The sequence below is a fragment of the Zonotrichia leucophrys genome, chromosome 3 (assembly GCF_028769735.1).
Source record: "Zonotrichia leucophrys gambelii isolate GWCS_2022_RI chromosome 3, RI_Zleu_2.0, whole genome shotgun sequence".
In the NCBI taxonomy this organism is placed as follows: Eukaryota; Metazoa; Chordata; class Aves; order Passeriformes; family Passerellidae; genus Zonotrichia; species Zonotrichia leucophrys.
Window position 1 is genome coordinate 49,377,744 of NC_088172.1, and position 12,941 is coordinate 49,390,684.

The 12,941-nt window shown below is 42.1% G+C and overlaps 1 protein-coding gene across 1 annotated transcript; it reads right to left on the minus strand.

The window, feature by feature from the left end:
• Window positions 1-1,436: 1,436 nt before the first annotated feature.
• Window positions 1,437-12,941, minus strand: ALDH8A1 (aldehyde dehydrogenase 8 family member A1). Its single transcript, XM_064706926.1, has 7 exons — window positions 12,743-12,941; window positions 8,585-8,732; window positions 8,021-8,176; window positions 6,145-6,294; window positions 4,934-5,190; window positions 3,941-4,102; window positions 1,437-2,560 (listed from the first exon to the last, which is right to left on the minus strand). The coding sequence occupies exons 1-7, from the start codon at window positions 12,878-12,880 to the stop codon at window positions 2,108-2,110; spliced, it is 1,464 nt and encodes a 487-aa protein (XP_064562996.1). The 5' UTR covers window positions 12,881-12,941; the 3' UTR covers window positions 1,437-2,107.

Below are 12,941 nucleotides of genomic sequence, written 5' to 3' on the forward strand. Positions count from 1 at the left end.
AAGCTCATAGCTCTTGGTATATAGGAAAATTCTGCACCCACAGAGAGCTCCTGGCACAAGTAGGTAACCTGTGCCATGGTACCTGCTTCACTGCCACAAGCAGCAGCAGCATGTCCCTTTGGGGCTGGGGCCTAAGGCTGGAGGTAGGCATGGGAAAGGCAACAATCACCCATTACTGCTGGCAGGAAATGTCCCCACTGGGTAACACCCTCACATCTGCACATGCGCAAAAGTATAGTAATCCAAAAGGGCAAGAAATAGCAGAATGAGCAAGGTACTTGAACGGCACATTAGCTGTAGAAGGAAGGAGTCCACCCATTAGAGATGGAAAATGTAGAAAGGGACAATATTTTGTATCTTCACATGAGCTCTCCCTCCTGCCCAAAAGTCAGCAGCATCATTAGCACCAGCAGACGTCCCTTACCTCTCTGAGGTGCTGGACACAGGGATGATGGAATGGGGCTTCCCAGAAGTTCACCTCTGAGAAATCTTCACAGTCATGCTGGACAGAGGGCCACCACCTCCATACCCCACACCTGGGGGTCCTGCAGAGCTCTGTCCCCACCCCATCCACTACTCCACCTCTGATGTCTTGGGCCAGAATCACGTAGATGACACACAGACCTTTGTCTGCAGCAGGTGAAATACATCTGGAAATCTCCCATCACATTTAATGTAAAGATAAAATCAACCCCTGAAAGCAAATTTATCTCATTAAACCTGAACCTAGACCAGATCCAGATGGGGGAAGGTATTCATCCATTTCTACTAATTGTGCAATATCCCATCTGCTGTTGCTGAAAATGTCTGTTCCGCACGTGTCCCCATCACCCCCCAACTAAGGAACTGTTCCACAATTTTTGTTTCTTGTGCTCTTCCAAACAGGATGTGTAAATAGAAAAGAAATCAGCAGAATGAAGCATGTACTTCTATAGCTGTTTATTCCCCTCCCAGCTGAGTGATTAAAAACACCAAAGCAGGTGTTCTGCTGCCACCACATGGTCATGAATAGACCTAGGCATTTTCAAAATAAAATGTTTATGTTTCTTCAGAATACATCAATTCAATAAGCCTATAATTTTTACGTATTTCCTTAGCATGCCTTCAACTGGGGGTTCTTGTACCAAATCCATCAAATGCCCACAATTTCAACCTCGCTGCTAGGGGTGCCCTGCAACCAGGTGGCATCCAGAGATGTGGAGGTGTATCCAAGTCTCTCTTTTTGTTGAAAGCAAACAAGTTAGTGAGATACCTGATTAAAAAATCTCTGCAAACAAATGAGGAAGAGTTGGAAGTGGCTTTATATTTTGGTGATAAACATTTCCAACAGTTCATTCTCTCAGGAGTAAATTCTGGGTTCTCTTAATGAAGAGTGATGCTGTTTGTGATGCAGCATATTTTTGTGCTGGGATGTAAAAACCACCATCACTGAGGTCCTGAAGTGACAAAAGGCTTTAATTTCAAAACAGAGAACAAGTATTAGAATGATTCAGCTCCCTACCATAAAGAAGGTTATAATTAAAACATTTATTGTTTCCATGAATATCAAGAGAATGCCATGACCCCACGGTTTCAAGCACTTGGTTAAAGGTAGTTCCTCAGGCTTTCAGTGTAGTGTAGTATCAATCCTTGTCTGATATCAGTGAAATGTAACATGGGTGGATGTGTGGACCCCGTTGTTTAGAGCGAAAATGAGCTGATTCCCCTTTACCATATCAGTCTTACCATGTGCTTGCTACTTTGTCCCTCAAGGTAATTCACAAACCAGAGCTACTGTCATATACTCTTTCTCCAATCTGCCTTAAAGGGATAGATTTTTGAGGCATGAATATCAAAAATATCAAAAAGATTTCAGATCTGTAAGACAGGCAAGTCATCTGGCTTGAGATGGGTTGATTGTGGAGTGCACACTGACCTTCTCATTCAACATGAAAAACTGACTTTAACATTAGCATTTGGGATGATAATTCTCAGCTATCATTGATATTACTTGACCAAAGTTCAAGAAAGGAATGGCCACAATAGCAGCCTGTATTCTAAGGAGCCATTTTAGGTAACTTAAATTGCTGTCATTTATTTCACTCTAAAATACTTCTGTTGATATATGTCAGTGCTTTATTGTGATGGTTTTGACCTCAGTGAAGAACTCGTAGGAATCCTTTGCTCCCTCCCTGCCTATGCCTGAGGCTTTCATCCCACCAAATGGCAAGTTCAGGTCTCTCACAAGCCAGCAGTTGGTCCACACCAGCCCAGACTGCAGCCTGTGTGCCACCCTGTGAACGCGCCCCACGTTGCCGGACCACACCGTGGCTGCCAAGCCGTACTTCACACCATTGGCTCTTCTGATCACCTCCTCTTCTGTATCAAATGGTACCACACATGTCACAGGACCAAAGATCTCTTCTTGCATGCAACAAGATTCGTCCTTGACTTCAGCAATAACTGTGGGCAACATGAAATAGCCTTTCTGGTTGCCAGGTGGGAGGGCCAAAGGATCCACTCCCTCTCCGCAGAGGACTCTGGCTCCTTCAGCCTGGGCTTTCTTCACATAGGTCCTTACCTGGGGAAGCAGCAGAAAAACATCACTGCTAAAGGACACCAAATCCCAAGGGTTCACACATCAGAAGGAGCCCCTGAACAACTCCAGCTGGAACATGCTGCCCTCTTGCAATAGAGGGCAGCATTCCCTCAATTTTGTTGTTTTGCTTCTTTGCATGCAAAGCTGTGTATTTCTTGCTGAAAAAAGCAATTGTTTGCTCTTTCCTAACACTTACTATCCTAGTAGACAACACTGCTGGCCCTTCCCACTAAGTACTGTCAAAAGGGCAGGACCCTTGGAGAAAATACAAGTGGTTCTAGAGCCTCCCTCCATTTCCTCAGGAGCAGTTTGCCATGTACCCCATGCCATGGTTCACTCATTTACTCCAAGGAATCAGTGGCATTTTCCTGCTTCAAGGCAGGGCTTTTGAATGTTTGCATGCCACTAGGATGATGAAGCCATGAATGCTACAGAAAATCTCATCAATAAATGATTAAAGATGTTTCTGTGGTTGCTGCTACCATAAGCTTGCTACCCTGAACACATGTTCTTGTACTGTTGATCTGCTTCTGCTGTGCTGCAGTCATTGCCTGGTTTCCCTCCTTACAGAAAGACCACAGAGATACCACAGGACTTCCTTATCTTTTTCTTCTTTTAGGCACCTTGGTAGGTGAAACTTGGAAGTTCTCTGTGGTGCTACAAAGACCTCAGGAAGTGGTCTCTTCTTCAGAACAAGAGAACCTGGAGAACCTTCTGAGGCATCAGGGAAGCATATTAAAGATCTGGCTTTCTCTCACTCTGTGGTTTTTTGGTCTGCTTCTTGCGTCAGAGATTTCTGGGATATAAGTATCTGCTCTCCCTGAACTCTGACACCTTTCATTTCATATAAGCCACTGAAGCAAACTGTGTTTAACTGTGCACCATCTCAGCTGCTCTCCACACACAGACCATTAAAAATTACTGCAAACAGTTCTAGGAAACTGTTCTGTACAAGCCAGAATTTGCCAGAGTGATATAAAAATAAAATTTTTACCTTGTTAACTAACTTATTATCAAATGCACTATTAAAATCCAAGAAAATGTTGTTGAACGCCAAGATTTGTGAATATAAATTCAGGACTTAGAAGACATTATAATTATCCCACTCAAACAGGAGTAAATATTCTTTTGCCATTTTAAATTATTTTCCCCAGGGAGTCTGATTTTTTTTCAGAGTAATCACATGATCCCAAACCACAAGCAACAGAAACCTCATTAAAAAGATACCTTATAATGGCTTTGAGTTATCATCCCTCAGAGCTGATCTTGGAGATGACAAGATCCTCTCCCACATAGTTCTAAAACTACCTTTTAGCCCTCTAAAAGATGAGATGAAATCAAATAAACTCCATGTAGCATCACCTTTTCTAGATGCTCTTTACTTATTAGTGCTCCCACATCGATTGTAGGATCTGAGGGATTCCCAGTCTTCCACTTCTTGGCCTCTGCCACAAACCTCTTCAAAAACTCACTGTATATTCCCCTCTGAACAAAGATCCTGGAGGTGCAGAGACAGATCTCACCCTATCAAAAAGAAAGAAACAAACCAGAAATCAACAATATTGGTTCATATTACATTGTACTATTGACATAAATCCTATGTATTAGGAATTACATAATTTCTATGTATTAGGAATTACTAGCCAGTTCACTCGTGTCCCTGCATCCTCAGGAGTGCAAACTACATTAACCAGCACTGCAAAATGGGAATTTTTTTTCCAGATTAAAAAAAAAAGGAGAAGGAAAAGGCAAAACTGTATCAGTATCATGCAATCACTACCATAAGTAAATTTAATTTTATAAATTACATGTTTTCTTCTCCAGCATTTTTATAGGTAACATGATTTCCAACTCTGAATGATCGCTCTCCATTTCCGATAATCTCTGATACCAAGCTATTTTTCTAACATTTGCCCAGATACAATTTCCTGGCTTTGGTGCTCTCTCCTGAAGGTGGTGATGAGGGAAGAATAATGTTGGTAAAATTTCGGGGGAAGTCCCCTAATTTAATTCTAACAAATCAACAAGCTTCCCACTTTCTTACACAGTGGAACTTACAGCAGCTGCTTCCCTGAGAGATAAGAAATGTATGTGCTTTGAGAGGAGTAATAACACCTTGTTATCTTCTGATGGCGAGCACAAAGAAGAGCCTTTTATTACTCTGTGTCCTTCCTTGTGGAATAATGAAACCCTTTTCATATTTTCCTACTTAGGATTTTCTCCAGCACGATCTTGAAATAGACCTTGACAATTTGAGATCCAGATCCAAAGGCGGGTGCAGCATGCACACAAGCCCTCAGACACACACCCCTCCTGCTGCCAGCGGGGTTTGTGTGTTACAGGGGCGGGAGGCACCTGGTTGGCAAAGCTGGACCTGACGGTGGTGGGGATGCACTGGCTCAAGTCGGCATCGTCGAAGATGATGGCGGGGTTCTTGCCTCCCAGCTCCAGCGAGAGCCGCTTGCAGTGCGGGGCGCTTCTCTCCGTGATGCGCTGCGCCGTCCGTGTGCTGCCCGTGAAGGAGATCAGGGGCACGTCGGGGTGGCACACCAGGGCCTCTCCTGCCCTGGGCCCTGTCCCAAACACGACATTCACCACGCCAGGAGGCACCCCTGATGGGAACAAAGGTGCACGGTTGTTGCAATAGGACACGAAAGAACACAAGCGCACACCGCTGCTCTTAAGGTGAAGAAAAAGGGAAGTTTATTTTCTGACTCTAACATTTATAGTTTCCTAAGAGTGACAGTGGATTGAAGGGTGACAGTGCCACCTCTCCAGTGACACTGGACAAACCAACAGTCTATCAACTTTCTCCTCCTCCATAAAGGAATACAAAACAATGAGTTATTTACAGAAAGTGTGTGAGAAAGCTCGCTACAAGAATGTCAACATCAGAAGGCTTAGAAAATCTTAAAAAACCAAAGTGACACACAGTCATTGTACCCTCCTGTCCCTCCGAGGGTGTCACCTCACTTTGTTTTGTCCCTGAAGTTAGAAAGTCACCAGCAGCTCGAGGGTGAAAAACACTAACCCTTAACTTCAGTAGCAGCTGAAATGCACGTGTTAGACAGCTCCATGGCTCATGGGTTAAATGACAAAAGCAGTCCCACTAATCCAGCTTGTCTGACATGGATCACCAGAGATGCAGTGTACAGTCATTCAGGGAACAAGGAATTGTTATCCCAGTTTTAATTAATAATGCACCCAATACAGCCATGACAGAGTGACACTAATAAGTAAAGAGTTCACTAAGAGCTGATTCTCACTCCTTTATTCTCTCATGGCTCCTTTGCTTGCACCACAGACTTATGACATCTGTAAATGGAGTGCAGGAGGGGCAAAACTTTCCATCAGAAGATAGTGGAAAAAATGAGCAACAGCTGGATTGGGGAGACAGGATAGTGTGAGCACAGAAAAAGCCTTTTGTTCTCCAGTGCAACATTCAGCTACAGCAGTCTTTCCCAGAGCCTTTAAACACCTTCTGATTTCTGCAACTAAAAAAAAACCTGGTGCACAGACAAGCATTTCCATTCTATTCCTGTTTCTTAGCATGCTACAGGACTTACCTGCTTTTTCCAGGAGTTTGCACATCATCCAGGCTGTGACAGATGTCATCTCACTTGGCTTGGCAACCACAGTATTTCCACATGCAATGGCAGGAGCTATTTTCCAAGTCAACAAATACAGTGGCAAATTCCAAGGACTGATTAAGCCAGCTACAAAACAAAACCACAAAGACAGGAGGTCAGTCTGCGGGGATACAAAACTCATTTCTCTGACCTCAAGAATTATATACACCAATTCAGATCTACGAAGGGAATTTGGTCATAGCTTTTTTTTCCAGGCAATATGTACAATAAATTTGCAGCATTTCTGGCAGGGAGATAATTTCTTAAAGAACCTGTGCAAATGATTCTAAAAGGGATCAGCTGAACTCTCTGAATAAGTTTTGCTGCTTCTTCAGGGCAGAATCTTATATTCTCAGGAAGTTTTTTAGTATTTTTCAGGAACATTAATGCAAGGTTAGCCATAACAATAATTTGCAACAACTTGTCTGTAGGCAATACTTTGTGTTAGCAAAGAGCAAGTGAAAGTAATTATAGAATGGTTTGGGTTGAGAGGGTCCTTAAAGATGATCTGGTTCCAACCCCCCTGAGACATCTTTCACTAGACCATGTCGCCCAAAGCCCCATCCAACCTGGCCTTGAACACTGCCAGGGTCGGGCCATTGTCCATTTCTTCAGGCAACCTGCACCAGTGCCTTATCACCCTCACAGTAAAGAATTTCCTCCTAACATCTAAACCTACATTCGTTCAGTTTGAAGCCCCTTGTCCTATCACTACATGTCCTTGTAAAAAGTCCCTCTCTCTTAAGCTCTCTGGCAGGTCTGCCAAAAGCATTGTCTTCTCCAGGCTGAATGTGCCAGCTCAGATCAGATTCCTGCTTTCTCTTGCTCTTTAAAGCTGTTTTTTATTTTTCAATTTTAATATTAACCAAACTCTGTATAACATACAGTACACATTTTCCAGAGAACTTTTAGTCTAATTTATGAGTGCCAACATTTATCACTATATGAACTGTTGTTCCCATGAATTGCTGAATGACCAGAATTATTTTCAGTAATTTCCTTTAGGAATATTTTCACTTTACATATTAATAAGAAATTATGAAAAAAAATCTGTAATTGTCATGTGTGACTCCTTACAAAAGTCACAGGATTTCTTTCTGTTTGATGGAGTAGATTGAGTGAAGGACTTTTCCTTATGAGAATAATTTTACCAGAAAAAGTCACGTTCTCCACTGCTCAAGAAAAGTTTTAACAGGGTCCTCTAAATTAGCCAATTTCACATTTTAAGTACTGCAAGTGTAAATGTGGAGAACTCACATATATTTAATGTTAGATGTTAATTATACTATTATGTATAACATAACCTAATAATGAAAGCATTACAACACTGTTACTTTTCAGCTAAGCCAACCACTTAATTTCTTGAAGCAGCAGCATCAACTAGTGGCTGAGTTCAGCAATTCCCCAGCTAGAGTAGTTTCTTCACCCAAGTGCACTCAGGTCACAGACTACTACAGCTTTCCCAAAAGAGAGGGGGATCCCACTCTCCCCGCTGGAGCAGGAGCTCAGTGCTCTGCACATCACACTGACCCACAGCTGTAATGCTCACCCACAGACACACATGGACAAAACACAAGAGAGACTGTGAAGGTGAGAGCAGTAGATGAAGCTTTTTAGGTATGCAGTCTTTTTTTCTTTTTTTTTGCCATGAAGTCACGTAACTGATTTTACATGGAGTTGCTGATGCTTTAGCAGACAAGCCCATGTTTAGCACATGACTCAGGGATAATAAATGCTTTCAAAAATCTCTTTTCTGAGCCCCTACGGAGGCAGATATTCTGCCAAGCTTCTCAGCATGTGAGGATCATCATACCAACTCCCACAGGTGCCCTGGAGGTGTAGTGCATACAGCCCATGGCTGGCATTTCGGTGCACTCTGTGACGTGATGAAGGATGGAGGAGGCGAAGAATCGGAAGTTGTGCACGGCCCGAGGGATGTCCACTGTTCTGGCAAATGTTATCGTTTTTCCTGAAACAAAAAAAAACATGCTACTGTCATTATGGACAGAAACCTTTTAAGTTAACTTTTTAAAGTTAACTACAAATTGCTTTATAGTCTCTCAAAGTTGATTTGTGTGTCTTTTGGGGAATGTCTTTTGTCCTGTGCCCGAGTAACCACCAGCACAGTACAAACATAGTCAATGACAACAGCTCCCTCTAGTAATTCCAAATATCTGACAAATGAAGTCAAAGTCGGTAATTCCAAAAAGCAAGAATCACCCAAGAATCCCAAATCCAGTACCTCCTCAAGGTTCATGCACATCTACTCCAATTTGCTCCAACAGTTCATACCATAAAAAAAAAAATTTCATCCAAATCCTCCATTTCAATATCCAACAAGGCACACTTATTTGAGATCAACAGTTCCAGTTCCTACCCTGATCCTTTGACTCTGCTTGTGCAAACGCTTCCAGGTCATGTTCAATCAGATCTGCCAATTTGTTCAGGATCTGAGATCTTTCCAATGGACTTTTTGAGGACCAAATTGGGAAGGCATCTTTAGCAGCTTTGACAGCAGCTTCCACCTAAAAAAGCAAAAGAGCAATCGTGAATGCTAATGAAAGGCTTAAGAAAATATTAAACACTCAGCAGATAAATTCATATTTCAGAGACTTATAATCCAGACCACATTGCTGGGGAGATGACAATGCCTTAGAGCTTCTCCATTGTTTACAAGACACTACCTCATAACTCAAGAAGTGTCACTGAAACAGAATATCTAGAAAAGAAACTTCCACTGGGATTCTTGTTTTTCTCCAAATTACAGCAACTTGTGGGCCACGCTCCAAGCCTGGAAGAAATGCTGGAATGGTCAACTGGCACCAGCAGGTGCCACTGGCCAAAACAAAAAGAATCTTTTTTCTCATGGAGGAAAGAGCAAGAATCTCCCCAGAGCAAATGCAGCTTCAGTCTAAACATGCACAATCCTTGCAACACAAGACCTCAGCCACAGCAGGCAATGATGAAAAGCTGGATGCTCTGCTAGCTCTTGATTTCCACCATTTGGTTCAAGTAAGGACTAAGAATATATTTAGGGATGGACACTCAGAGGAAAATTTTATCTTACCTGATCACAGCCAGAAAGCCATTAATGCCCTCACAGAAAAAAATAAAGTTCCTTTTTCAACACTGGGAGTTTAGTCAGTTCTCTTACCAGACACCTAACAAAGCCTAGAGGTAAGAATCATGATATGCATTTATACAGATACACACCACTCCCATCAGTATTTTGCTAGAGATGTACATGACAGCTGCACAGTCCTTCAGCCTGACATTTCCTAGTAGTGGTAGATTACCAGCACTTTTCTGAAGCAGACCCATCTTCAAAGGATTAAAATTCAGCAGAAGGCTTTCTGTCCCATCAGTCATTTCCTCTGGACTCTTAAGTGGAAGTTACCTGCATCATTCATCTGTTGATTTATAAGCAGTTCCTTCTTCATGTTTATCAGTTTCACACTAACTAAAGATGGTCATCAATATCTTTCCATATTTTAATTAACTGCCCAATTTCCCAGCTTTTGCTTCCTGTGTATCACTTATGCCATACTTCCAAAATCTAATGCATGCATCAAAGTGGTGGTTTAGTCAAAGCTGTGTTCCTAAAATTTTGCTCATACAATTTCTTCAGTTTTGGAAATCTGCCAAAATCAATAACTAGGAGGATGCTGATGCAATATTGATCAGACCATTATCACCTCTCTGAATGTTGCCATATTGATAGCTCCCATGAAGTCAGTGAAGCTCCTTTCCACAAATTCCACAAAAATGAGTTCTGAATTTGTTCCTTCAGATTGTGACAGGTCTTATAAAAACCATCACAAAATAATTTACAGGTACTCCAAAGACTTTTTACTAATGAGGGCACGAAATTTCAAGCAAGCAAAAAAATAAACTCTATCTACCCCTTCTCCTTCCCCCTCCAACACACACCAGAATTTATGGGCCGTGTAAAAATAACACCCAGAGTTTGAAAGCCAGAACACCACCAGTGCAGGGGGGAAGGTGGGAAATTAAACGAATATGCAGAGAGTCGCATGGATCACTGGCCAAGCTCAGAAACCCAGACTCTTCTCTTTCGACTGTAGTTCAACAACCTCCTGCTCAAATGCCCATGGCAGCAGGCTGCCAGCCACTGAACAGCTGAAGCAGGACCAAACCAGGCCTGGGAAAGGGGAACTGCAGCTTCCTGAGAGAGTCCAGTGCAGATGCCATGCTAGCCTGAAAACGTTCACCCTCTGTGAAACCATAGCACCTTCACTAATTAACTTGTTCTTCCACCCTCCCATCCTGTGCTGCTCATCTGTGGCCTTTTCCACCAGGTACTGCCAGGAGAGGAGATAGTCAATACTGTCTGCATTTTTAACCCTTCAGTGGGTTTAGAAGAAGGACAAAAATACTGCTTTTTCACAAACAGCAGAAGTGAAAACTAGCAAAGGAAGGAATTAAGTGGCAGTAGATTAATCTAAGAAAATATAAGAGGAAAAAAGGGGATTTGTAGAAAAGAACTAAGCATACAAAGGTTAAACAATTACTTAGTTTGACTAGCAAAAACCAGCAAAGAAAGTAAAGCCACAAAGAAAGCACACATAAGAATTCAACTATGAACTCCTGTGTCTGAAACACTTCCTTCTGCTTTCCTCTTCTGCATAAGACAGACACAGAGAAACAACACACAATCCAGACCCATCATAAAAGGTTGCTATCAAAATATCCCATGCTGAACTGCCCTCAGGACAAGATATTTGCAAGGGATGATGTGCAGGAGCCAGGTTCTTTAAAGATAACTGTTTTTAAAGCAGATATTTGCCAGCACTAATTAGTCCCCATCAGCCTGTTTTTTGGATATACAGGGCACCTGCCAGTCTTGCTGTGGTGCTGCTATGTAGAATTTAAGGTATCTAGCTGGGGAACAAACTAACCCCTAAAAAAAAATGCATTCAATGTTTTTGGCAGAAAGTGGCTTAAATGGCCACAGCAGCTGACCTGGTGTTAAACTCAAGGGTCAGCAACAAACTCACTGTCTCTCCTTGTTTCACCTAATTTCCCAGGAAAATTTACCAAGATAATATGCAACTGGACATTGAGCCTTGCTAGAAACAAGCACTCTGAGTCCTTTGCTGAACTCTGGTCTAGATGCTTATTTGGTATCTCTAGATAAGCTCAAGTAGTGTGTGATTGCATTTTCTTCAGTCCCCAGCGGATGCCAGCTCTGCAGAGCACAATCTTCTTGTACAGCTGTCTAAAGGCAGGACTAAAGCACTCACCAAATTTACAGGTCTTTAAACTGGGTTCCCATTGCTACACACAAACACTGACTCAGAAAGCTGAAAGAGAAAAGCATTGCTCTTAGGATGCTTGAACTATATCTCTAGAGTGACCAGCAGCCTCTGGCATTCTCAGATCTCTCTGGTTTAATGATTTTGCAAATGAATGGACAGGAAGATTTGCATCTGCACATTGAAGAGTAAACTTCTCAGGCATAATTAGGAATGGAATGAACTTACACAGATATATTCCAACAAACTCAACCTGTTACTCTTTAACCCTTGGTCATCAGCATCTAACAAATATTTACCCAGTTGAAACTGCAGTGCAAAGGTTTCTGCTGAGAGAAGCTGTCAATAAGGCTGAAATGCAAGCAAAGGGAACACCTACACACTGTAGTAGTCTGTTTTAAAAAACATTTTCAAAATGCTGTCCACATTTGACAATATAGTGGACAAGCCCTCTGTGCCATCCAAGCTTGTGCAGTCACTTTCCTCTTCACTAAGTCTGAAACACTATTTTGGACTTGTAGGCCCCTTATAAAGCAGCATCAATGAAACTGCAGCTCCCCTGATGAACATCACTGCCCATCCACACCTGATCCATACACCCCATCCACCATAAGTACAGTGTTCCAGGAAACATTCTCCCCAGTAGAGAGCACAAGGCCTGGAAACCCTATGGATGCAGAGGACAGGGTATATTATAAGGAAACACACTCATCACAGGCACTGAATATCCAACTGCTAATATCAAAACCAGAGAGGTCTGAAAGCTTTTTACCATCTTCAGAGAAGAGACAGCAAGCCAAAAACCCTTTAAAATGAAAACTGCAAATCATCAAGACACTAAGGGAGAACACAGTTGCATATGGTGCCTCTAAATTTATTTACAGAAGAGATCAATAAACACTGTTCTCACAGATTGTTTATATTTACAGTCTGTCTGGGTGTTATTGTGAACTTATGCACAAGGCATCTCCCCCCATGTGAGCTGAAGCAGCTCCATTCAAGTTACTGAAGCATTGTTGATTCACACCAGCTTAGAATCCAGACCATAACTTTCTAATAGTAAAATGTAAAAAGAAAAGACAGCAGTTGCTGCCACAGCAGTGGATTATGCAATACTATAATATAACCAAGAATTTACTTGTTTAAGCATTGAAGTCATCATTTTTCTGTTCTCTCACCTCCAGCCTCTCTCACTCAAAAGGTTATTGTTACATGCATTTAACATTTTTCCCTTTTTTGTCCATGTGGATAGTACTCACCTCTTCTTTGCCACTGTCTGGAACCCTGCAATAGACATCTCCGGTGGACGGATTATAGGAGTCTATGTAGGAGGAACAAGGAACAAATCTGCCACCTATGAAGTTTTCAAGCACTAAGAGAGCCTTTGAGTGAGCCATTGTTGGCTGTTTGCTTCACCTGTGATTTTTTTCAACGAGGCATCAATTTAGATTAGTATGT